Consider the following 25,364-nt stretch of genomic DNA (forward strand, 5'->3'; position numbering starts at 1 on the left):
TCCGCGGCCCGGAGCGGTTCCGCGCGGAATAAGAGCGCGCCCCTGGGGAGGGGGGTGGGGGCCTCGGACCCAGCGCCTCCTGCCGGCCGCGGCCTCTGCGCGCTCGGTCCCAGGGTGGGGTGAAGTTAAAGCCAGACTTTGGGGACCCCGCTGTCTGGAGGGGGTCAGAAGCGGGCCGGGGGAGAAGAGCCCCAGCCCTCATTGCTGTCTCCTCTGCCCTGCAGGAGAATGGCCACGTGAAAAGCAATGGAGACTTATCCCCCAAGGGTGAAGGGGAGTCGCCCCCTGTGAACGGAACAGATGAGGCGGCCGGGGCCACTGTCGATGCCATCGAGCCAGCACCCCCTAGCCAGGGCGCTGAGGGCAAGGGGGAGGTTCCCCCCAAGGAGACCCCCAAGAAGAAGAAGAAATTCTCTTTCAAGAAGCCTTTCAAATTGAGCGGCCTGTCCTTCAAGAGAAATCGGAAGGAGGGTGGGGGTGATTCTTCTGCTTCCTCACCCACGGAGGAAGAGCAGGAGCAGGGGGAGATCGGTGCCTGCAGCGACGAGGGCACTGCCCAGGAAGGGAAGGCTGTGGCCACCCCTGAGAGCCAGGAGCCCCAGACCAAGGGGGCAGAGGCTAGTGCTGCCTCCAAGGGAGGAGACACGGAAGAAGAGGCAGGGCCCCAGGCTGCAGAGCCATCCACTCCCTCAGGGCCGGAGAGTGGCCCTACACCGGCCAACGCTGAGAATGAGTAGCTGGGTGGGGGCAGGTGGGTGATCTCTAAGCTGCAAAAACTGTGCTGTCCTTGTGAGGTCACTACCTGGACCTGGTGCCCTGGCTGCCTTCCTGTGCCCGGAAAGGAAGGGGTTGTTGCCCCCTCCCAGCCACGTTCCCTCTCCTCCTCCTCTCCCTCCTGTGGATTCTCCCATCAGCCATCTGGTCTTCCTCTTAAGGCCAGTTGAAGATGGTCCCTTACAGTTTCCCAAGTTAGGTTAGTGATGTGAAATGCTCCTATCCCTGGCCCTACCTCTTTCTCTGGCCCCACCCTTGCAGAAGGCAATTGCTGGTTTTCTTCCCCAATTCTTTTCCAAGTAGGTTTTGTTTACCTGACTGCCCAAATCCCTGAGCCAGAAGTGGGGTGCTTATACTCCCAAACCCTGAGTGTCCAGCCTTCCCTCTGTTGAGTTTTTAGTCTCTTGTGCTGTGCCTAGTGGCACCTGGGCTGGGGAGGACACTGCCTCAGTCCAGGTTTTTATAAATGTCTTACTCAAGTTCAAACCTCCAGCTTGTGAATCGACTGTGTCTCTTTTTTGACTTTGTAAGCAAGTATTAGGCTTTGGGGTGGGGGAGAGGTCTGTAATGTGAAACAATTTCTTGTCTCTTTTCTTCTCCCATTGTTGTAAATAACTTTTAATGGCCAAACCCCAGATTTGTACTTTTTTTTTTCTAACTGCTAAAACCATTCTCTTCCACCTGGTTTTACTGTAACATTTGGAAAGTCTTTTCTTCTCCCATTGTTGTAAATAACTTTTAATGGCCAAACCCCAGATTTGTACTTTTTTTTTTTCTAACTGCTAAAACCATTCTCTTCCACCTGGTTTTACTGTAACATTTGGAAAAGGAATAAATGTCGTCCCTTTAGTGGTGCCTTAATGAGTGGTCTTCTGGGGGTAGGGTGAGAAGATTGGTGGTCAAACCTCAAGGAAGGGGTTAAGACAGGTAAGTTTATGGGTTTTCTTGTTGAGGGGGTTGCCCAAACACTCATTGACACCAGAACCAGAAGAGTAGGGAAGAAGTTAAAATCAACCCAGGGACACTGCTAGAAAACCACCACTCAGGAGGGTATAGAAATGTACCATTTTATTACAAAGAGTCTCAAAAAAAGGAAAATAGTATCTCAAAAAGGAAACTAGACTACCACCTCCACCTGCAGAATTGGGGGAAGACAGAGGGCAGGCAGTGTATCTTGGCTCACTTGAGGTCAGTGGGAAGAAGGTATGAGAACAGAACCAATCTAAAAATGGCTGTTTTAACTTAGGAGACTGAAAAGAACACGGGGTCTCTGAAGACCCAGCCATCTCTTCTAGAATGCCCAGCAAGGGTACCTTTCCAAAGCTACAAAACAGGCACTTGGCATTTCAGGATTTTGTCTTATGGATACTTAGGCATAAAAGTATCCCTTCCACCCAGGACCAGGTACCCTTTATGATTCAAAATTAATAATTGAGGAGGGATGGGTGGCAAGGCAGCTGTTAGAAAAGTTTACCAAGCACAGCTGCCCTGAGCTCAGGGCCCTGGTTCCTGTCTAGTCTCTGGAGAATATTTATATTTAATATATTTTTATATAAATACACAGAGAAATAGAAAATATAAAATCTGAGCAGTTGGGGGAGAAAGTTGGAGAATGTGGCAAGAAGCCAGAGCTGAAGATGTCTGTTCAGGCCAACTTGACCTCCTCCTTGACCCTGTGGAGAGAGCAGAGACTGGCATGAGATACCGCCCCCCCCAGAGGACTTGAGGCAAAAGTGGATACAATGACTTCCACAGGACCCCAGCTACCCAGGTGACTGCTGGAGACTGAGGCTTCCTAGCTCTGCCTAGAACTGCAGAGACACACAGACTAGTTCCTGAAAGAGGCCTTTGTAAGCTGGACCAGCTGTCCCTGCGCCTTCCCTCTGAGTGGTGGGACAAACGGGCTGATGCTTCAATGCCAGGGAGATGGCCGACAGACAGTTCCTTCCTCACCCTTTGGCTTCTGGCTTCTCCTCCTTGGTTTTCTCCTCTTCTGTGACTTCTAGAACATAAGAGTGCATGGATGGCCATGGGCAGCCCCTCTGGAAAGACCCATGAGGTCCTTACTTACCCTGAAACCTCCCCCCCAACACTACAGCTCACTGGACATACAAAGAGAAAACCCCATCCCAGGTTCTCCCAGTGAGCCCTGTTGAGAACAAACAGGTTGGACCGGTTTCCCAGCCTACTAAAGCCAAGAACCCTGTGGGTGGAGGTAGCCCCCTGGGAAACGGGTAAAATGCTGGGAAAAGGGCTTGGGTAGTATGTGAGAGCCATGCTCAATCAGCCAGTAGAAATGACGAAGTGTTTCATTGTTTTGTGGGACTGCCACTTCTGGGAGTTGCTGAAAGGCCCAAGGAGCTTACAGGGCCTGAGTCAGCTCCCTCCTCCCAGTGCCCTACATAGATCCATCCTCCTCCAAGACTTAGGGTTTAAGACCCAAGTTCTGGCCCAACCCAAACCCACCTTTCTTCTCTTCTGGGTCTTTCTCTTTTTCATCCTCTGTTTTGACTCTCTTGGCTTTTTTGAAGTTAGAAGAGTTCTTGCGTCCACCCTCTCCCTCCTCATCAGAGTCGGAGAACTCTTCCTCACAGGCAATTCGTTTGTCAGAGGAACAGACTGGGAGGCAGTGGAAAGTATGGGTGAGAGCAAGAGGTTATTCATCTCAGGATCTATGCCCAGTGCTTCCCTGTATGTCCAAGAGACACCAAGGGAAAGGGACTAAGAGGCGAGGGAGGGAACTCGGACTCCCTAACCTGTTGTTGTAGGCACTGGAAATTGAAACTTAGGTTTCTCAATGGGAGAACAGCTTAGAGGAAATGTGAAACCAGGAACAAGGGGAAGGAAGGCAGAGCTCCCTACTGAGTGAGAAGGCACCGGCCCCTGGGTCTGGCCTTACTCGAGATGCGCTTGTCAGGGTCTTCTTCATCCTCATCACCACTCTCCTCTGGGATGGCGTCCTCAGGAATCGCCTGCATTTGGACCCCCGGTGCATGGGGCAGCATTCTCAGGTTTTCAAACAGTCGCTGTCTATGGTCAGTGGGAGAGGGAGTAGTTGGACTCTGGTTAGGGATAAACCAGAGCCTGGAATAGGGGGATGGCCAGGGGTGATATACTCACTTGATCTTTTCCAGGTACTCATTAGTGTTCTGGTTAGTCATATTGGAAGGACTGATGTGAAGCTTGAAATCTGGTCCAAAGTATTCAAAGTAGTCATTGTATGGAAGCTCTGAATGAGTCAGGGGAGAAGAGAGTCAAGAGACCTGGCCACCATGTAACCCTGACAAATGCATTTGTAGGTTTATCTAGGCCTGTTTGCCCATCAAATAGAAGGATGACTCCAAGCTAGGGAGAGACTTGGGTGCTAGGATTTCAATCTTTTTAATACCATTCTCCTGTGTCCACACCAGTGGTATATATGTCACTAGGAGAAGGCCCAACTAAGTCCCTGGTTTAGGACACTTCAAGGCAATGCTCCTTGCAAGCATTCCCTTCACTCACTACCCCAGTTATTCTATAGAGTAGAAATTCCAAAGCTGTGAATAACCATTGATGGCTATAGTCTGTCAAGGTTATAGACTATACCTTTGATGGCTATGCCCCAGGAGACTCAATGACTAGTATCAGAAGAGAACTAGTCATGTGACCAATGGGGAAGGAGTTGTGAACTTGAGGACACATGAACTCCAGCTTCCACCCAGCCCAACCTGGCCCTGGAACTATTACCATTAGGGATCTCTGTGTCCAGGGCTACAGCTGTTTCATATGTCCAGCACCGGGCGACATTACGAATAGTGTAACCACCTCCTCCCAGCATCAGCATAGGCAGGTTGAAGCTCTTGACAAATTCCACACATTTGGCGTGCCCTTTGGTGGGAGAAAGGGTACTGGGTTATAGGAGCACCCAGCAGGACCCTGCCCACCCATTCTTGTGCTACTTGGTCTCACCTTTGATGGTCAAATTGAAGCAACCTAAGCGATCCCCAGACAGGGAGTCTGAGCCACATTGTAAGACCACTGCACTAGGCTGGAACATCTCCATTACTTTGGACATGACCTAAAAGGACACATATTGGTCACCACTAACTTCAAGAAAAGCTATGTGGGGTTTGGGGTTGGAAAGGGTGGGTGCAGCACTTTCTTCTGTTCCTTATCACCCACTCCTACCTTTCCACTCACCCTCATGGTGTGGTAGAGAAAAGGGAATAGTAGGCTGGGGCTCTCATTTCTCCACTTTGAATTTCAGTTTTCCAATTTGAAAGGACCTCTAAGATCCTTCTAGCCCTATTAATGCTGAACCGAGAGTGGCTTCCCTGTCAACTCCCTAAATCTTTCCCTTCTTTCACTGCCCAAGCTCCAGTGCCACTTCCTCTAGAAAGCCCTCCTGACTCTTAGCTACATCTGCTCTACTCATTTGACTTGGAGCCTTACATTGTGAGGAAGCACTTTACTTCTGTATATCGTATTCTCACAACTAGATTCTAACATTACTGACAAGATGGACAATAATTCAGGCTTCTCTGTCATCCTTACTAAGCACATAGTAGGCACTTGGTGTTTGCTGAATGACTACCTGAACTTATTAGGTTAATACTCTATTAACTAACTACTCATCATGGCATTCAAGACCCTCTTTGAAATACTACCCCAACATATATTTCCTACTACCTCCTTCAACACTCCTTCCACACATAATACTGGCCTACATGCCACTACATACTGGCACCTCTGCACTTCCACTGGTACTGTTGCCTCTGCTGAATGCTACCCTTTCTGCCCCCACCTCCTTCTTTACATGGGTACCTCCTCATTTTTCAAAGTCCAGCTCAAATGTCACCACCCTTGTGAAATCATCCCTGACTACCCTCTCACTAGCCCAGGCAACAGTTTGTCTCTCACTGTTCGGTTCATTCCTCAAAAACATAGGCACCAGGTGAGCCTGCCCAAAGACTCCGGCAGCAAGCCTCCCCACGAAATACACCAGATGGCCTTTCCAGAATCTCTGGACAGGTTGCCTGGTGAAGGGCTTTCCCAGACAAAGACTAAAATAAGACCCTACTTCTTCAAACGTGCAGATATCAACGTAAGGCAACAACAAACAGGAAAAACCAAGGAGACATTAACACCACCAGAAGAATAACTTCTCAGTAGCTGAATCTAAAGAAATGAGATATAAAAACAGTAACAATACTGACAACACGCTGTTGGTATGTGCCTGTCTCCTCTACCATCGACTGTAAGGGCAAAGACATGTCTTAGACCTTCTTAGCAGTGGGCCTAACCCCCAGAGGGCATTAACAAATATTTGGATGATTTTTGTTCCCTTAATTGGCCACACAACAGCCCAGGGTTGGGCCGGCCCGTGGTTCACTTGGGAGAGTGTGGTGCTGATAACACCAAGGCCATGGGTTCAGATCCCATATAGGGATGGCCAGTTAGCTTACTGGGTGAGCATGGTGCTGACAACACCAAGTCAAGGGTTAAGATCCCCTTACTAGTCATCTTAAAAATACAGTCCAGGGTTGAAACACCTCTCATTTCCTAACTAGCCTTAGTGGAGAAAAGATCCCTGAGGTATGGTGGAGATGCTTTGCTATCCCTCCCCTAGACCAATCCCCTGTTTGTAGCCCAAGAAGTGGATAATGCCACTTACCGGTTTAAAAATGGCCTCATAGGACTCATCATCAATTCCATCTCGGAGTGGGTAGTTAACAGCATAATACTTGCCTTTGCCAGCCCCAATATCCTAATCAAGGGGGACATTAAAGTAAAACTGAAAGATGAAGCTATGAGGAAGTTCAAGGATGGGGGCTGGAAGGCTAAGGTCTTTCCTTAGTGGTGGTGGTTAGGCAGTGGTTCTAAGAGAGACAAGCTGAGCCCATGAGGTGGGCCAGGACAAAGCAGGGGTACCTTTGTTAGTATCATTAGTATCAATCCCGTCAGTGGCAAGTCTAGCTCACCTCTCTGGACACACCACTGAGGCTCCACCCAGGCTGAGGGGCTGTTGACAGGGCCAGAGATTGAATATCCTGCCCCACAGCATAAGATTTCTATCTCTGGATTGGGTTAGAGCTAGCCAGCAGCTGGGTCACAGAAATAACACCTACCCCCCACAACCCTTTTCTCTCCAGAGAGCTTTACTGCTCGCTCCTCCACCCTCATTCTCCCTTTTTTAAGGAGGAGTGGAGGGGAACAGAAAGGGAAGAAATGTTCTTCCAACTAACTTCAAAACAGTAAATATTCACTTATTCTAATGCTTCTCACAGCAAACAACTAAATTAGTGCCACTTTTTCACCCAAGGGCTACTGGTATAACAAAGCAGCTGATTTCATTATATTCATGCTAATAGAAGCACACAGAACAATTGAATGAAGTAGCTTCCAAGGATTCTTATCCTGAAGTTCATAAATGAGCTTCAGTAAGGGGACATGTTTATTAGCTATCCTTTATCAGACATAAAATTGCATGTACTTTTCTGGGGAAAGAGTCCATAGCTTCCAGTCAGAAGGCCAAAGGGGAAGGTGACCTAAAAATGTTAAGAATCCAAGGCTACCCAGTTGGCTCAGCTGGTTAGAGCATAGCCTTGCAACACCAAGGTCAAGGGTTTGGATCCCTGTACCGGCCAGCCACAAAGTAAGTAAATGAATGAATAAATAAATAAATAAAAATGTTAAGAATCCTTGAGATGGTCTGTAAGAGTCCCAATTCGTAGCTCAAAACTTAAGCCTTATGCGACATAGAATAGTGTAATGCAACCCAGCTGTGGCCAGCAGGGAAGTCAGGCGACCCCTATCCCTCCCTGACCCGCTATGTCCCATCAGTCCCTCCCTGCAGAATAAGGGAAGGAAAAAGACTATGGCAGGTGCCCAGATTAGGGTGTGGTGTTCTGAATGGCAGAAGAGACAGGAAGTGGTTTTTAGCGGCATGGGATAGGAGAGTTAGAGCTGGCAGCTGAGGGTGAGTTCGTTGGTCCCTAAAAGGAGTTCTCACCCGTAGGTCCCCAGTTCCTGGGAAGTACTCTCCATATTTATGAAAGGACACAGTCATGACCCGGTCTGTGGTATAGAAGGCCTCTTCCACACCATCGCCGTGATGAATATCAATGTCAATATACAGCACCCTCTGGTGATACCTAGGATCAGAAGGGGGTCAGGGGTCTGGGCACTCTTTGGGGATGGGACGCGCCAAGGGCGCTAGGTCCCAGCTTACCAGGCTGGCTGCCTCCCTCAGGTATCTCTAAGCACCAGAGACGTAGAAACTGGCTGAAGGAAGGTGGAAGAGTGGCCAGGTGTCTCCAGAGGCCTGACCAAGCCGACCAAGTCCGATCTTCCTACTCTACAGCCAGGGTCAACTCCAGCCACACAGGGACACTCTGGAGGCAGGATCTGAGCAGCGCCTGCCCCTGATCTTGCCGTGGGCTCAGATCAAACCAAGACCCCGTCAAAGAGAAGATGGCCAGAGACACTCACAGAACACATCCTGGCCAGCACACCGCTAGGAAAAGCAAACTAGGGAGGCAAGCCCAAGGGGAGAGGGAAGTGGGAACCTGGCCTAAGGTGCTCCTCCAAGAGACAAGGCCAGGCAGGCATACTTTAGCAGTTCCAGGATGGCCAAGACGATATCATTGACGTAACAGAAGCCAGATGCCTCAGACTTCTTTGCATGGTGCAGGCCCCCAGCCCAATTCACAGCGATGTCCGTCTGCTGCTTATTAAGTTTCACAGCACTTGCTGGACATGGAAAGAGAGAACATAAGCCTGTTACTAAGCCACTCTCCTCTTCCCCCAAGAAGCCCCGAGAACCCAGTGAGAGGTAGGACCTGCCCATTCAACAGCTGTATTGTACAGTACCCTCCCTCTTACCCTATTCCAACAGGGAATAAGTATGGTACTGGCTACTCTTAAAAAACGATTTTCTCAACTTAGGATAGTAACCCATTAGTAGGCCTTAAAATTAACTTAGTGGGTCATGATTAAAATATATTTTTAAATTTTATTTATTTATTTTTAATTTTTGGCAGCTGGCCAGTTTGGGGAACTGAACCCTTGACCTTGGTGTTACAGGGCTGTGCTTATATATTTTTAAATGAAATAGAGTAGAATAAAAATACTAGAGTAACATTAAAAGTGACTGCTCTTTTGTAAAATTTTGGCTTCAGAGTGAGTGTGTGTGTGTGTGTGTGTACGCATACACATGTATATCCTGGATTTCATGTGTAGATGTATTTCTTACTATGGTACATGGTCAAAAAATTCTGAAAAGTTACCAAAGATAGTGCTGGCTCAAAGTACAAATAGGACCAAGAAGTGAGAGTGAAATACACACCCATGTTTGCAAGTACAATTGTGGCAGTGTTAATGTTAACAGCAATAAAAGCATGGAATAATCCAAATGATCCAACAAGAGGGAACAGATTATATCAACTGAAGTAGGTCAATAACATGGAATAATCATGTAGCCACTAGAAATCACATAGAATAATACTGCAGACACAAAACTCGTGTGTGTGCGTGCGTGTGTGTGTGTGTGTGTGTGTGGTGCTGATAACACCAAGGTCCAGGGTTTGATCCCTATACCGGGATGGCCGGTTCACTAATTGGCTGAGCATAGTGCTGACAACACGTCCAGCTGCCAAAAACAAACAAAAAACTCTCTCTATATAATGCAATACATGTTTATAAAACATGGATGTTGTATATATGGTAAGTCCAGATATATACACACATAAAAAATAATAGACATACAAACACCAAAATGGTAACAGTAGTTATCCACAGTGTGATTGTGGGTGACTTTGTTTTTATTCTGTACATTTTTTCTTTGAGATTATATTGGGGGATGGGGGTGGATACAATGATTATAGGAAAATAAATATTTGTTAAGAAAGGGATTAGAGTAATCCTAATGGTAACCCAGAAGTTACAAATGGAAATGGGAGATATGTGGGGAGTTTTTCTGACCTCTAAAGGCAATCACCATACTCTGTCATAAGACACAGATGATGATACTTCCATTTTTACAGCAATTTGCAGATCATAAATTGCTTTTACATACAACATCTCAATAACCCCATGAGGTCATCAGGGAATTCCTGAATACAAGATCTCTTGGTGGGAGAGGACGGTCAAGGACACCTGGCAGTACTATATCAGACACTGACCTAGTCTGCGACTGAACCAGAAGGACATTTTAAAGACCTAAGGTTAAAACCCACAGGACCATTCTACATAGTCACAGATCAGCACCCCCAGAATAGAGGCCTAAAAGGCAGACCTCACTAGAACAGCCCAGCATAGCCCTTGAGGAGGGGATGTATATTCCTTACCCACAGAGCCACCAGTAGACAACTGACAGAACTCAAACAAGCCATCAAATACTGGACAGTCCTCACCAACGTTGACTTGAAAGAAATAAGCAAAAGGTCAGTTTCCACAATTTCTTCTAGTTTTGGTTTAGATATTTATGAGCTGATGGAAAAAAACAGAATTCAAATTCAGAAGGCTTAGGTTCTACTAGTCCAGGTTCTACTACTTACTGGCTGTGTGACTGGGTGAAGTCGTTTAACTTCTTTGAGTTTAGGCCATTATCTATAATCAGCAATAATGACATACACCTCACCCAATTGTTGAGAAAATTAACAGAAATCTTACATGGAGAAGCATTTAGCAACTTGGAAAATGTTGGTTCATTCCTTGAGGGAGAAAAATGTATCCTCTTCTTCCAGCCTGAGTTTGTTCCTGGACCTCAATTCCAGCTGACCAACAAGGAAGTGAAGAACAGAGACCTACATAATTATCCACTGAGTGCTTACAATGTGCCAGACACTGTGCTAAATGCTTTAAATACATAATATCATTTATCCTCACACAACCTTCTGAGGTTAGATTTGATACCATCCTACAAATGGGAAAACAAGCTCAGAGAGGTGAACTGCTAGTAAATGGCAGAGACAGTATTTAAGCTTTGGTGTGTCTGTCCTAAAAGCCTGTGAAAATATACCACGGCCTTTTCCCAAGTACTTGCACGTATATAATCTCATCTGAATCTCACAACAACCCTATGGAGCTACACAAGACAGATATCAACCCCACTGTGCAGAGGTACAAACAGATACAGAGAAGTTAAGTGACTTGCCCAAAGTTATATAACCAGTGCAGTGGCAGAGCCAACATCAGAGTCCAGGTGTCTTGACTCCCAGAGTCCAGTGCTCTTTCTACTACACCCACAAGTGACAACTGGAATAAAGTTATTTCAGGCCTAAAGGGGTAAAAATATAAACTAGTATATAATGTGGAAACACATGCAAATAATAATGCAAATGAAAGGAAAGACAGGAAGGTAAGTACAGCTGGAGGTTGTAGACTCACAGAGCTAGAGAGGAACCTTACGGATACAAGACTCTGCTCACAGAAAAGGAAACTACAGAGACATCAATGATATATAGGAAGTGAGAGGGCAGGAGTGGGGCTAGATCCTTATTCTCTTACCCTAATCTTCCCACTGCACCCACTTTTATTAACAGGAGTTCTCAAAATAGAGCAAGGAGGAAGAGCCCTGGGATGAGGAGGGTAGGACAGCCTAGCTTGGACTGCAGTGGTAACATCTCAAGACATAGCTGTAGCTCAATATTTGCAATAACCACAAGAGTTACCGATTCTGGCACTGCTCTAAACTTGGGAGGGTGCCCAAGATCTGGTACTGGGAAGAGATGTGGCTACATAAGGGAGTTAGCAGTGTGTGGCTCTCTTCCTGGGTAAACACTGGGAGGCTGTGTCAATAAGAACTTTGGTCCCTGGGGCCAGGCTATTTATCCACTGGCCATAGATTCCCTCTCTAGCCACTTCCTCCTCCAGCAGGTTTGGTCTGCCTGGGTTTCGAAAGCTTTCTCTATACTCACATTTGGGATGTGGAGGGAGCCTCCATGGGAAGGAATGGATGTTTTAGACACGAGAAAAAAATATTTTCATTTAGCCCCAAACCAAAATGTGGCTCAGATGGCCAGCCCATTTATTCTCAGCTCAATAGTTATGTGACTAGAAATGGAAAGAAGGCAAATGGGACAGTAGATACTCCTATGAGCTAATCTGTGAAGCTATGGAAGACCTTTCTGTGGGTTTCCCCTCTTCCCACTATTAATACTTTTCTTATTCTTAGGCTGTCTTTAGACTGAAGGGAAGCAATACTGGGTGAGAGATTGGGGAGCAGAGGTAGGCAAAGAAGGCAGTAAAAAGCATATTGCAGAAAGAGATGCATCGGACTAAACACTGACTTTAGGATAGTGCTTATAGCTTGCCAGTGGTGGTAATGGGGCAGGAGGTGGATGGCAGTAGTAGAGAAAGGAGATGTGATTAAGGAGAGGTGCCCAGGGGGTTTCAACTGTTTGTTTTCTTTCTTAGGCTGGGTAGTGGGTTACATGGATGTTCATTATGTCATTTTTGTACTTTTTGTATGTGTATGAAATTTTTTTTTTTTTTTTAAAGATGACCAGTAAGGGGATATGAGCACCACGCTCTCCCAAGTGAGCTAACCAGCCATCTCTATATAGGGATCCGAACCCATGGCCTTGGTGTTATTAGCACCACACTCTCCCAAGTGAGCCATGGACCAGCCCTTGTATCTGAAATATTTTATATGTACCATATTTAAAAGTACCCCAGAATCAGGAGACTAGAATTCCATTCTCCATTCTACCACCAATGTGCTATGTGACTCTGGGAAAGTCATCTGACATCCCTGGGTCTCAGTTTGTATTTCTATAAAATGGATGAGAATGTTTCCCAATTTTTGACCACCAGAAATCCCTTTTATTGTGTTTTCACCATGAGCCCCATGTTCTGATAGACTATCTGCTAAAAAAATACACTTATTCATTATTCATGTTCCAATTTTCATTAATTAAATATAAGGTTAGAACTTTAGGGCAACGCTCTCAAAGTCTCAAAATGACCACAAAGAGTTTGTTACATTCCAGCCAAGAGCAAAGAAACCTGAGTTATCTGGTCTTCACACAAAGTAAAACTTCCTAGGGTAGATGTTGGCAAATATTAAAAAAGAGCTCTAGCTGGTTAGAGCACAGTGTTATAATACCAAGGTCAAAGGCTCAGATCCCTGTGCTGGCCAGCCGCCCTCCCCGCCCCCAAAAGACTTCTTATATTCTGTTACTGTCTCAGTAGATGCCCCAAGTCTACCCGCACTATGTGACATCTAAAGTCTTTGCCTACTCTGACCTTCTTTAATGCTTTGAATCAAGTCAGTAAGATACCCTGAAGTCTCAGACGGCCTCCTCCTTCCTACCCCCATTTCCCATGAGAGAAAATCCCAGACCTAATTTTTTAATGCAGACCATTTTATTTATTTATTTTTTTCCATTAAAAATTATTTTATTCAAATTATGTTTTCCAAAAGAGAGGGTTCTGTGCTAGTCATCTTTGAAAGTTTTCATACCATTTCAGAACCTCATTTGCCAGGATGAACATTTCAGATAGACTTGGTGTCATCTGGGCCTGAGAGACAGCAAATGATGAAGCAAAATTGTAGAAGTTGTCCAACATCTTTTGTGTGAACTGAGTGAATGAGTCAACTGAGGATACAGCAGCATTGCCTACAGGAGTCTGCTGAGCCACACTGTCCAATAATTCCACTGAAATTCCAATCTGAGCAACAGATGGAGTTTGGACAATATTCATGGCTCCAAAAGGGTGTTGACTTCCTTCTCTAGCCTCCCCACCACCAAGCAGACAAACATGGCACCAGCAGCTCGGCTCAGCCCTTAATGCACAATTTTGGAATGCTGGTTTCAGGAAAACTGGAGTGCTGGAGTAGAACCTGCACACTCCTGAGGGCCTAATATTTTGTCTGCCTTGACAGATTTGTAAATAACAAAAATAAGTCGTAATGGCAAAAGCTACTACTCATTGAGGGTAGGTACTTTGAATACATTATCTCACTTATCTCCCCATCCCCGACTATGAAATAGACACTACTGTCTTAGGCTAGGAGTCTTACTCAAGAACACACAGCTAAGCTAAGGATTCAAACTAAGACATGATAGCTCATTTTCTTGCTTTAATACCAACCTTTTCTTCTTCTTCTTCTTTTTTTTTTGTCTTTTTCGTGACCGGTAAGGGGATCGCAACCCTTGGTGTGGTGTTGCCCGCACCGCGCTCAACCAGTGAGCGCACCAGCCATTCCTATATAGGATCCGAACCCACGGCGGGAGCGTCGCTGCGCTCCCAGCGCTGCACTCTCCCGAGTGCGCCACGGGGTCAGCCCAATACCAACCTTTTCTAATGAGAGCCCACTCTACTGAGAGTGGAGCCTGATTCCTGGCCTAAGTGGGTTATGGAAACCCCTAAAGTCATCTATAGGGGTTATAGGACATCTATATGACAAAATAAATAAATTTGTCTCACCTTGGAAGGAAATAAGACCATGCAATTCAGAGAGCAAATACCTCACTCAGAGGGAGCAATAGCTCTTGGAATTGTGGGTTAGCAAAGAAGCCTAATGCTTCAAGAAAGTCTCCATGGTTCTGTCATCATTACGACTTTATAGTTATGGTAACTAATAAATAACTTTCTTCCTTGGGAATCAGACTACCTTGTAGCAATAAACAAGTGCCACAGATTTCCTGATATTTCAATATATGCTGCCATAAGCTAATTGAAACTACTTCTCGACAATACTGTTACTGTTTTATTGTATAAGGTCTTAGGTGCTAAGAAGTCATTTCTAAAATAATAAGGGAGAAGTCAGGTTTGACAGTTGTATCCCAAATTTGAACATATTTTTTCCCACAGCTAAAGCAATCACTACGATTCCTACAAACTATTTGGCTTCTGAAGTGGTACCTGTTCTAGAGTTTCAAGTCCCAGGGGACAGTGCCAGAATCACCTCATCTCAAGGATTACATCATCTAGAGTCTGTCCTGAGTGGCCTCTAAATTCTCAATTAATACTCACAAAGTCAGAACATTTATAGTTGGACAGAAATCACAGATCACACGACTCAGCCCATTTTACAAAAAAAAAAAAAAATCTGGGAAGTGATGTGCCTAGTCACTTGAGTTAGAGCTGGGCCCTGTACATATTGTCTCCCTCTCCCAGGTCAGTGCTTTTTCCATTACAATAATTACAGTACTCTTGGGACAGTGTTGTGAACCTAGCTGGAAAAAGTCTAACCTGCATTATCTATAATCAGGAAACAAGAAAAACCAGACTTGAGAAAAAAGAAGCACTTTGGCATCCTTGAGAGGCAAGAGAAATCAGGTATCAGCTGAACTGGAGGTACAAAGAAGGCAGGGTGGGCCTCTCCAATGGAAAGAGAGATCCAGTTGGGGGCTTGCGAATAGGGAGGGAACAGAGCGGACTTACATCTCTGCATCTGCTTACTGTACTCGGACATGTTATCTGGACGGATGGAGCGCAAGAATTTAATGTAGTCATCACTGTGGTACTTGGTCATCTCCTCAGCATTGGCTTTGTGAGGGCGCTAGAGGGCAGAAGGGAGAAAGGGCAAGTTATTCTTTTTTTTTTTTTTTGTCTTTTTCCGTGTCCGGCAACGGATCGCAACCCTCAGTGTCGCCCCCGTACTGGACCGGGACCGGCAACGGGATCGCAGCCCTCAGTGTTGCTCCCACGCCTCGGTCAGCCAGTGAGCGGGAACCGGTCTGTATGTGGGATCCGAACCCTCGGCGGGAGCGCCGTCGTGCTTCCCAAGCGGCGCACTTAAGCAGTGCGCCACCGGGCGGGCCCAGGGCAAGTTATTCTTGACTACTGCCAGTCTTTACTCAGTCTAGTTTGAACACTTAAAAATTTTCTGCCTAGCACTGAGTGCTATAAAGGATTAAAAGAAATAACTGATTAGTAGATTCAGGCCTCAGGAAACTTACAATCTAATTAGGCATATAAGATTATCAAAGGAGATTGAGTATCAGAAGACCTAGGCTACCGCTCAAGCTCTGTTGCTTAGCCAAGTCATTATCTTTTGAGCTTCAATTTCCTCATTTACTAAATAGGGACAGTATCTACCTCACAGTGAAGTTGTGAGAATTGTATGAGACTGTTAAATCTCTTTGTAAATGGTAAAGTGCTTTACAAATTACTACTTTTTTTTTTTTTTAAAAAGATGACCGGTAAGGGGATCTCAACCCTTGGCTTGGTGTTGTCAGCACCACGCTCAGCCAGTGAGCAAACCGGCCATCCCTATATAGGATCCGAACCCGTAGCCTTGGTGTTATCAGCACCGCACTCTACCGAGTGAGCCACGGGCCGGCCCTTACAAATTACTCCTTTTTATTATTACAATGATATATAATTGTGGGCCAAATGGCTCTAGGAGTTCAAGAAAAAGTGGTAAGTAATGTCAACCAAAATAGATGGGAAATCCTTTATAAATCATCACACCAACAATTCTGATCACATCCTCTCCACTAAAACTTCTTGACATGATAATTTCCTGGTCGTCCCACATTCTGATGACTCCTTCCCCCCCCTCCCCTTTTTTAAAGATGACCAGTAAGAGGATCTTAACCCTTGACTTGGTGTTGTCAGCACTATGCTCACCCAGTGAGTAACCGGCCATCCCTATCTGGGATCCGAACCCGTGACCTTCGTGTTATCAGCACCACACTCTTCCAAGTGAGACACGGGCTGGCCCCTCCTTCCCCCTTTTTAAAATTTTCTTCTCTTCCTCCCATCCCTTAGACGTGGGTCTTCTTCAAGGATGACCCTCTTCTCTAATTACCAATACTTTTAAAGTTTACAAAGCATTGTCAATACACAGCTAACATTAATCGAGTGTCTACTTTGTGCCAGTCACTGTTTCATGCACCTTATATGCTATCTTATATGATGCTCACACCAACCTTTTAAAATCCATACTCTTATTACTTGTTTTACTGTGAGGAAACTACAGCAGAGAGAGATTAAGTAACTTGCCAGGATTACACAGCTGGTAAAAGTGGAAAAGTAATCCAGAGGTATGGCTCCAGGTACTATTTACCTCTTACTTAATCCTCACTTAGTTTAATGAGGAATATAAGACTGAGAGACAGATAACTGTTTTATCAAAAATATCTATAGTGAGGGCCGGCCCTTGGCTCACCTGGGAAAGTGTGGTGCTGATAACACCAAGGCCACGGGTTCGGATCCCTATATAGAGATGGCCGGTTAGCTGACTTGGGAGAGTGTGGTGCTAACAACACCAAGTCAAGGGTTAAGATCCCCTTACCAGTCATCTTAAAAAAAAAAATCCATAGTGAAAGAAACAAGGCTTGACTCCAAATACCAAATTGGTTTTACTATATTAAACCCTTTACCCTCTTGGCAATGTCATCAAAGCTCTGCTTTGACTATCCCTTCTAAACAGATGACTACACAAACTCTAAAACTCCATCTTTTCCTTTCCTTTTTTTTTTTTTTTCCCCTGGAGGTTGGTGAGTTCAAGGATCTGAACCCTTGACCTTGGTGTTACAACATTGTGTTCTCACCAACTGAGTTAACCAGCCAGCCCACTAACTCCATCTTTTTTTTTAATAAAAGATGACCAGTGAGGGGATCTTAACCCTTGACTTGGTGTTGTCAGCCCCAGGCTCTCCCAAGTGAGCCAACTGGCCATCCCTATACAGGGATCCGAACCCATGGCCTTGGTGTTATCAGCACCACACTCTCCCAAATGAGCCACGGGCAGGCCCCCACTAACTCCATCTTTATCTCAGGTTCTGAGTTCCAGATTCACCATTGCAATAGCTTCCTAGCCAGCTCCACCCACAAATCCTAGAGGTACTTCAGATTCAACTGGACCCAACAATTTGTTGCTGAGATCCCAGAAGCACTCAAATTCAACTTAACTTCCAGACCTTCTCTTTTACCATTTCTGTTAATAATACCAACATCCATTCAGGCTGAAACCTAACTGTCATTTTAAACTCTCTGCCTTTTTTTGCTTTCCTATTTCAACCCATTGCCAGTCCCTCTCATCACACCTCCATAATCTTGATTGCATCCACTACCCTATTTCTCCTATGCTTCTCTTTCCTAGGTTTCCCATTCTCACCACCATCCACCCAGTTGCTAAAGACAGAAACCAGAGTATCACCTTTGATTCCTCTCTCTCCTTAACCACTACATTCAACTTCTCTTGAAACTACTGCCAACATATCTGTCAAATCTGTCCACTTCCTTCCCCAGTACACCATCTTTTTGGCTTGCACTGTGGCAACAATCTCCTAACTGGTATTCCAGCCTCAACCTTAACCATTGTAAATCTATTCTCAATCCTACGGGCAGAGTAATCTGTCTAAAATGAAAACTGAATCATGTCACTCCTCTTTAAAAACACTTCAGAGGCTGCATTACTCACAATATCAAGCTCAAACTCTTTAACCGAGCTTGGAAAACCAGAATAAACTGATGCCTGCTCACCTTTCTAGCATCCCCCTTAAGCATCTTATCCTCTAGCCCAGGTAGTACTAAATTCAAATCACTTATAAGGGCCAGGAAATTTGTCTAACTAGGTGCTTTATTTATTTTTTATTTTTATTTTTTTAATTAAAGATGGCCAGTCAGGGGATCTTAACCCTTCACTTGGTGTTGTCAGCACCACGCTCTCCCAAGTGAGCCAACCAGCCATCCCTATATAGGGATCTGAACCTGTGGCCTTGGTGTTATCAGCACCACACCACTAGGTGATTTAAACAAACAAACAAAAAACCGGTAAGCAGAGGACAGCCTTTACCTAACTTTAGCTTATTACTGCCATGAGGGAATTTGGGCCCAATTGCCAGATTCTTTGGGTAAAATTTCATTTTTTCAAAGGTGACAACTAATGTAATGTTCTTAAAAATACTTTGTGGGCTAAAAACCAAAATGAATAAAAAAAGAAATATTTTGTGGGTTAAACAAAACATGTTTGGGCCGGCCCGGTGGCGCACTGCTATAGTGCGCCGCTTGAGAAGCACGACGGCGCTCCCGCCGAGGGTTCGGATCCCACATACAGACCGGTTCCCGCTCACTGGCTGAGCGAGGCGCGGGAGCAACGCCGAGGGTTGCGATCCCGTTGCTGGTCCCGGTCCGGTACGGGGGCGACACTGAGGGTTGCGATCCGTTGCTGGACACGGAAAAAGACAAAAAGGAAAAAAAACATGTTTGAGGGGCTAAATTTATTTATTTTATTTATTTATTTTTTTTTTAAAAAGATGACCGGTAAGGGGATCTCAGCCCTTGGCTTGGTGTTGTCAGCACCACGCTCAGCCAGTGAGCAAACCGGCCATCCCTGTATAGGATCTGAACCCATGGCCTTGGTGTTATCAGCACCGCACTCTACCGAGTGAGCCACGGGCCGGCCTGAGGGGCTAAATTTATCTCATGCACTGTACCAACCTGCCAACCACCATTTTACTTGCAATTCTCCAAGGGCAATCTCTCACTTTTAGGCCTTTGCATGTGCTATGACCTATAACACTGTTCTCTTCCCACCCTCTACTAAACCTTTAGGTTTCAACTGAAATGTCAATTCTCCCAGAAAGCTGTTTGTGACCCCCAGAATCTCAGTTAAGTAACTCCTTGAAAAGCTCCCCTGAGAACCGTGTACTTCCCAATACTCACCAAACTGCATAGAAATTACATGTTTCTTGATTGCATGTTTCAAGTCTGTCTTTATTCTAAGCAACAAGCACAGTGCCTGTCATATAGCAGCTGCTCAAATATCTGTTAGGGCTGGCTGGTTAGCTCACTTGGGAGAGTGTGGTGTTGGTAACACCAAGGTCACAGGTTCAGATCCCTATACCAGCCAGTTACCAAAAAGAAACAAATGAATAAACAAACAATAAATAAATATCTGTTGACCTAATAAATTATCCCAGTTGGATAATTTTTGGCATCCTAATTGGTCCCATATATATCTAGCCTTATTCTCTTCCATCTCCCATACAGATATCACAAAAATCTTAGAACATCAATGCCCTGATCTAAAAATATTCAATGACTCCCTACTTAGGAAAGAAAAGACTCTAAACTCTTTGATATAGCAATCAAATAACTTCACAAGGTTCCTTTCCCAATCTAATTTCCCCCACTTTCTTCCATAAATATTATACCTCAAACAACTTTCTCAACAAGACCTATAGAGCTTCCCACCACAGTGTCTGAACTCATGTTTTTCCTACTATTTGAAATTCATCTCTTATCACAAATCTCTGAAGGACACAGCTTATCTCAAATGCCACCTCTTTTACAAAGTAAAAGCAAATCTCCTGAGAACTCATCTTCATCCTAGGTTTCAAAGTTCCAAGAAATATGACCTCAAAGTCAAAAATCACAAAGCAGCCAAAAGGAAAAAGAAAAAATCATAAATCAAACTACTGTAAGTTGGGAACTGTCTACACTTGAAAAAATATCTAAAAAGATGTGCATGACCTTTACAGAGAAAATTATAAAACTTTATTAACAGAAAGAACCTCAAATGCCCACCAACAGAATAGATAAATTGTGGTATATTTTACAATGAAATACTACACAGCAATTAATATAAACAAACTACAGGTACACACAAATAATGCATTCCATCTACAACGTTTGGAAAAATTAAACTATATTGTTTAGGGATGCATATTTAGGTAAATTATGATAAAAAGCAAGGAAAAAATTAACAGAAAGGTCAGAATTCTAGTTACCCCTGAGAGGACGAAGGAAACTGATTCAAGAAGGGACATAATGTAGGTTTCTGAGGTACAGGCAGTGTTCTACTTTTTGAACTAGCTAGTGTTGTTTACTTCATATCATGTATGTTTACTTTTTTTTTTTTTTTTGGCAAACTGGCCAGTACAAGGTTTACTTTATATCAATTTGTTAAACTATATTTATTTTATGTACTTTTCTATACATATATCTCAAAATAAAGACACTAAAGAAGCTTTTTTGTGAGAAGTTTAAAAGACCTAAATAAATGGAAACACACCATATTTATGAATTCAAAGACATATTTTCAAGATATCAATTCTGCCTAAGATAATGTATACATTCAATGAAATTTCAACCAAAATTGCAGTAGATTTGTTTGTGGAGCTTGATGAGATAATTCTAAGCCACTGTGGTATTGGCATAGGGGTCAACAAACAAGTCAATAGAACAGCACCCAGAAGCTGATCCCACACATGGTGCCTGGCACAAAGTGCTTTATAAATACGTGTGGAATGAATTAATAAATAAGGACATTTAATATACAAAAGAGGTGACAGATCAGTGGGGAAGGAAAAGACTTTTTTTATACAAAAAAAAAAAAAAAACACTTATAAAGGGAACAATTAATAAATATGACTACATTAAAATTAAGAACTTCTGTTCAGAAAAAACCAAAATGAAAATAGAATATATTTACAATAATATGCTGACAGTGAACTACATATGCCAGAATATATAAAGAACTACTATAAATTGGTAAGAAAAAGCCAAGCAACCCAAGAGGAAAATGGACAAAAGAAATGAAAAGACATTTCTTCATGGTAGAGAAAATATAAATGGATAATAAACATATGAAGAGATGCTCAATTTCACTGGTCTTTAGTAAAATGCAAATCAAGATCACAATCAGATACTCTTATATACCCATCTGATTGGCAAAAAAAAATTTTTTTTTTCTTTTTGTCTTTTTTCGTGTCCGGCAACGGATCGCAACCCTCAGTGTCGCGCCCGTACCAGACCGGGACCGGCAACGGGATCGCAACCCTCGGTGCCGCGCCCGCACCTCGCTCAGCCAGTGAGCGGGAACCGGTCTGTATGTGGGATCCGAACCCTCGGCGGGAGCGCCGCCACACTCCCAAGCAGCGCACTGTAGCAGTGCGCCACCGGGCCGGCCCAGATTGGCAAAATTTTTAAAGTCTAATTCCAAGTATAGGAGAGAATATGACTCAAGGTATCTCTTATATATTGCCAGTGGGACTATAAATTCACTCAATCACACTGAAAAGCAACTTGTCATTTAATATTCATATACCCTACCATCTACCAATTCCACTCCTAGAGATATAGCCAAAAGAAATTCATATGCTCTAAGAGACATGTACAAGAATGTTCATAGTAGCACTGTCTCTAACATTAAAAAAACTAGATGCAAATTAAATTCATGGGAGAATGGGTAAATTACAGTACACAGATATGATAGACTATTACTCAGCAGAGAAAAATGAAAAAATTATAGCTACATGCAACAAGGTGGATTTAACTAATGTAATATTATATGATAAAAGCAAGTCCCAGAAGACTACAAATAGTGTAACCCTTTTTTGTAAAGTTCAGAAACAAGTAAATGAACACTATACATGGTTTAGGCATACACAATCACACACACACACAATAAAAATATGTTTTAAAAAGCAAGAGAATGATAAACATAAAATTTAAAAGAGTGATTGGGTTGTAGGGCTATAGATGTTCATTGTGTTGTTAAAATAGTTAAGTAGATAAATGAATAAATAAATAACAAAATGATTTTTTACAAAAGAAGGGCAGACATAGACCAATGATGCTTATGAGCCAAGGATAATGATTAACCCAATTTTATGCATCTGCGGTCTAATTTAAAAAAAAAAAAAAAAAAAAAAAAAAAGTTAAGATCCCCTTACCGGTCATCTTTTTTAAAAAAAAAAAGAAAAGAAAATGTTCTCTTTCTTAAACTAGACGGTATTAATTGAATTGTGATTCCTTATACTTTTCATATATTTTATAAAAATTCTTTCAGAACTACTCAATATTTAATAAAGACATTTTTTTTTTCTCCTTTTTGAGACCGGCTGCACCGCGCTCAGCCAGTGAGCGCTGCGAGCGCACCGGTCATCCCTATATAGGATCCGAACCCGCGGCGGGAGAGCTGCTGCACTCCCAGCGCTGCACCCTCCCGAGTGCGCCACGGGCTCGGCCCAAAAGACATTTTTTTAAAAAAAAAAGAACAGAAAGCCATAAATAAGAAGGCTGGTAATATACAAAATTAGCACCCAAGGCAAGGAAGAGAGCAGGATTCTTGATTATGTAAACAAGAAGTTGCCTGGATGTAAAGTAAGGATGCAGATTCTAGATTAATTAGATGTGTGGAGACAGGATTCGGGGAGGGACCAAAGAGGGTGAAATTGTGTGAAAAAGACCTCAACATGTCTCCTTCAGGTACAGAGATAGAGGTAATACAGCAACTTCTATGAGAAGTCTAAGGAGCTTCTTTCAGGAATGACTCCCAAAAGCCATCAATTGCAGGAGATACAAAAATGGCTACCTATGCTTTGGGAAAGGTATGCTAATATCACAGACCAGAGAATGGAAAGGATAAGAGGGATGAATTCAGAGAAACACTGTTCTGGCAATAGGACCAAAGATTCACAGTCAGGGGCTGGCCCGTGCCTCACTCGGGAGAGTGCGGTGCTGATAACACCAAGGCCACGGGTTCGGATCCCATATAGGGATTGCCGGTTAACTCACTGGGTGAGCGTGGTGCTGACAACACCAAGTCAAGGGTTAAGATCCCCTTACCAGTCATCTTTAAAGAAAAAAAAAACAAAGATTCACAGTCAATGGAGAGGTACAGCCAGAGGAGGGAAAAGATCACATTAAAGAGAACAAGGTCTAAAGAGTTGGCAAGAAGAAATTATACTAGGGTTTTGCTTTAGGAGTTTAGAATAATAAGAAGTCATTTCCAATAAGGTAGTAGTATCTCCTATGACAGCCACTGTTGGTTACCACCCAAAGAGCCATTCTATCCCTTCTTTCTTGGTAACAGATTCCAATTTGGTTGTTAATATACCCAGCCCTAGAAATTGAACTAGATTAGTCTAAACCAGTTCTGGTAATCCCATTCCCCTACACTGGTGAATGGTCTGAGGATGGCAAATGATCCAATGAGGTGTATGGGCAAGTCTGTTGGGAAGCTTCTGGGAAGGGTTTCCCTCTTCAATAAAAAGATGGGAGTGGGAAGTTAGTCTGCTCTCCAGCGTCCCTGAAAACTTGTTGCGTTTTATGTTTTTCATTCCCAGCTACCCTTCACAACTGAAAAGCTCTCTGGTCCCAAGGTCTGTCTGCTCCTCTGTCTACCTTCCCTTCTTGCTTTCTCAGCTGCCTCCACTGGCTCCAGAGACATGACAAAGCCATCTGGGACAGAAGACTCATCTCCTTTCAGTCTCTGGAAGGGTGAGAAGGATACTGCTGTTGCTAGGTTACTCAAGCTGTCAGCACAGACTTGAACAACAGACTTATGCCATAAGGCAATATGGGGCCCCAGCCCCTCTTTATTTTTTTCATTAGGACTCTTGAAACAGCCTAACTGGCCTGCTTCTAAAATGTATGCCTGTTCCTCTCTTTAAAATATTTCACTTGTTTTTCTCTGCCTCCAGAAGAGGTTAAAACTAGGAACCATTGGACCAAATCTGGTCCACAGATATATTGATGCACACATTTATTTATTTTTTTTTATTTTTTTTTTTGTCTTTTTGACTTTTTCCGTGTCCGGCAATGGATCGCAACCCTCAGTGTTGCCCCCGTACCGGACCGGGGACCGGCAATGGGATCGCAACTCTCGGCGTTGCTCCCGTGCCTCGCTCAGCCAGTGAGCGGGAACCGGTCCGTATGTGGGATCCGAACCCTCGGGCGGGAGCGCCGCCGCGCTTCCCAAGCGGCGCACTATCCAGTGCGCCACCGGGCCGGCCCCTGATGCACACATTTAAAAAAAACAAAAAACAAAAATAAAAACCTTGGACTAACATTTTAATCCTCAGGATAATAATAGTAATCTGAATTTCCAGCTTCTCTTTAAAAACTGGAAGATCATGTACCAGCCAGCCACCAAAAAAAAAAAAAAAAAAAAAAAAAAAAATTAAGGGCTGGCCAGTTAGCTCACTTGGATTAGAGAGTGGTGCTGATAACACCAAGGTCATGGGTACAGCTCCCCTTAATGACCAGCTACCAAAACAATACAAAAGCAACAATAACAACAACAACTGGAAGATCAGGCAAAATCAGCTGGAGCTGAGTTTAGGGGTTAGATAAGAGTCTATATTCTGTAATAACTAGAGACTTAGTATCTAGTCAACTCAGTCCCAAGCATTCTTTTTTTAGGCACTGGATTTTTGACCCTGGCCCATCAGAGTTGCTTAGCACAACACATCCAACCCTTACTGACCTCTCCAGCTCTATATCACCTCGTTCACACTGTGAACTCTACACTACAGCAGTACCCGCACATTGAAGTACTTATGTTTTCCCCAAACATCATATTGTTTTGAACTATGCCTTTTTGCATATGTTCTTCCCTTAGCCTAGAATGCCAGTCCCCTCTTAAACTCCAGGCTAAATTCTATTCAATCTTTAAAATCCTGCTTAGGGGCCGGCCCGGTGGCACACTCAGTAGAGTGCGGCGCTTGGGAGTGTGGCGGCGCTCCCGCCGAGGGTTCGGATCCCATACAGAGACCGGTCCAGTCACTGGTTGAGCGTGGGGCGGGCACAACACCGAGGGTTGCGATCCCGTTGCCGGTAGCGGTACGGGCGCGACACTGAGGGTTGCAATCCCGTTACCGGTCACAAAAAAAGACAAAAAGGAAAAAAAAAAAATCCTG

General features: G+C 44.1%; 2 protein-coding genes across 2 annotated transcripts in view; one reads left to right on the forward strand and one right to left on the reverse strand.

Moving 5' to 3' along the window:
- Positions 1-1,405, forward strand: part of MARCKSL1 (MARCKS-like 1) — a 15,307-nt gene extending 13,902 nt beyond the window's left edge. The window contains exon 3 of the mRNA XM_008578243.1: positions 225-1,405. Within this exon, the coding sequence (XP_008576465.1) occupies positions 225-737 (513 nt within the window). The 3' untranslated portion in view covers positions 738-1,405. The remainder of the gene's footprint in view (positions 1-224) is intronic.
- A 418-nt stretch (positions 1,406-1,823) lies between these two features.
- The window catches only part of HDAC1 (histone deacetylase 1), a 28,549-nt gene continuing 5,008 nt past the window's right edge, over positions 1,824-25,364 (reverse strand). Inside the window, exons 3-14 of the mRNA XM_008578217.1 lie at positions 15,148-15,265; positions 10,101-10,175; positions 8,367-8,505; positions 7,766-7,907; positions 6,428-6,520; positions 4,723-4,831; positions 4,501-4,641; positions 3,895-4,003; positions 3,674-3,804; positions 3,241-3,393; positions 2,728-2,776; positions 1,824-2,447 (exon numbers count right to left, since the gene is read on the reverse strand). Of these exons, the coding sequence (XP_008576439.1) occupies positions 2,420-2,447; positions 2,728-2,776; positions 3,241-3,393; positions 3,674-3,804; positions 3,895-4,003; positions 4,501-4,641; positions 4,723-4,831; positions 6,428-6,520; positions 7,766-7,907; positions 8,367-8,505; positions 10,101-10,175; positions 15,148-15,265 (1,287 nt within the window). The 3' untranslated portion in view covers positions 1,824-2,419. The remainder of the gene's footprint in view (positions 2,448-2,727; positions 2,777-3,240; positions 3,394-3,673; positions 3,805-3,894; positions 4,004-4,500; positions 4,642-4,722; positions 4,832-6,427; positions 6,521-7,765; positions 7,908-8,366; positions 8,506-10,100; positions 10,176-15,147; positions 15,266-25,364) is intronic.

Source organism: Galeopterus variegatus, unplaced genomic scaffold (assembly GCF_000696425.1).
Source record: "Galeopterus variegatus unplaced genomic scaffold, G_variegatus-3.0.2 Scaffold1648, whole genome shotgun sequence".
NCBI lineage: Eukaryota > Metazoa > Chordata > Mammalia > Dermoptera > Cynocephalidae > Galeopterus > Galeopterus variegatus.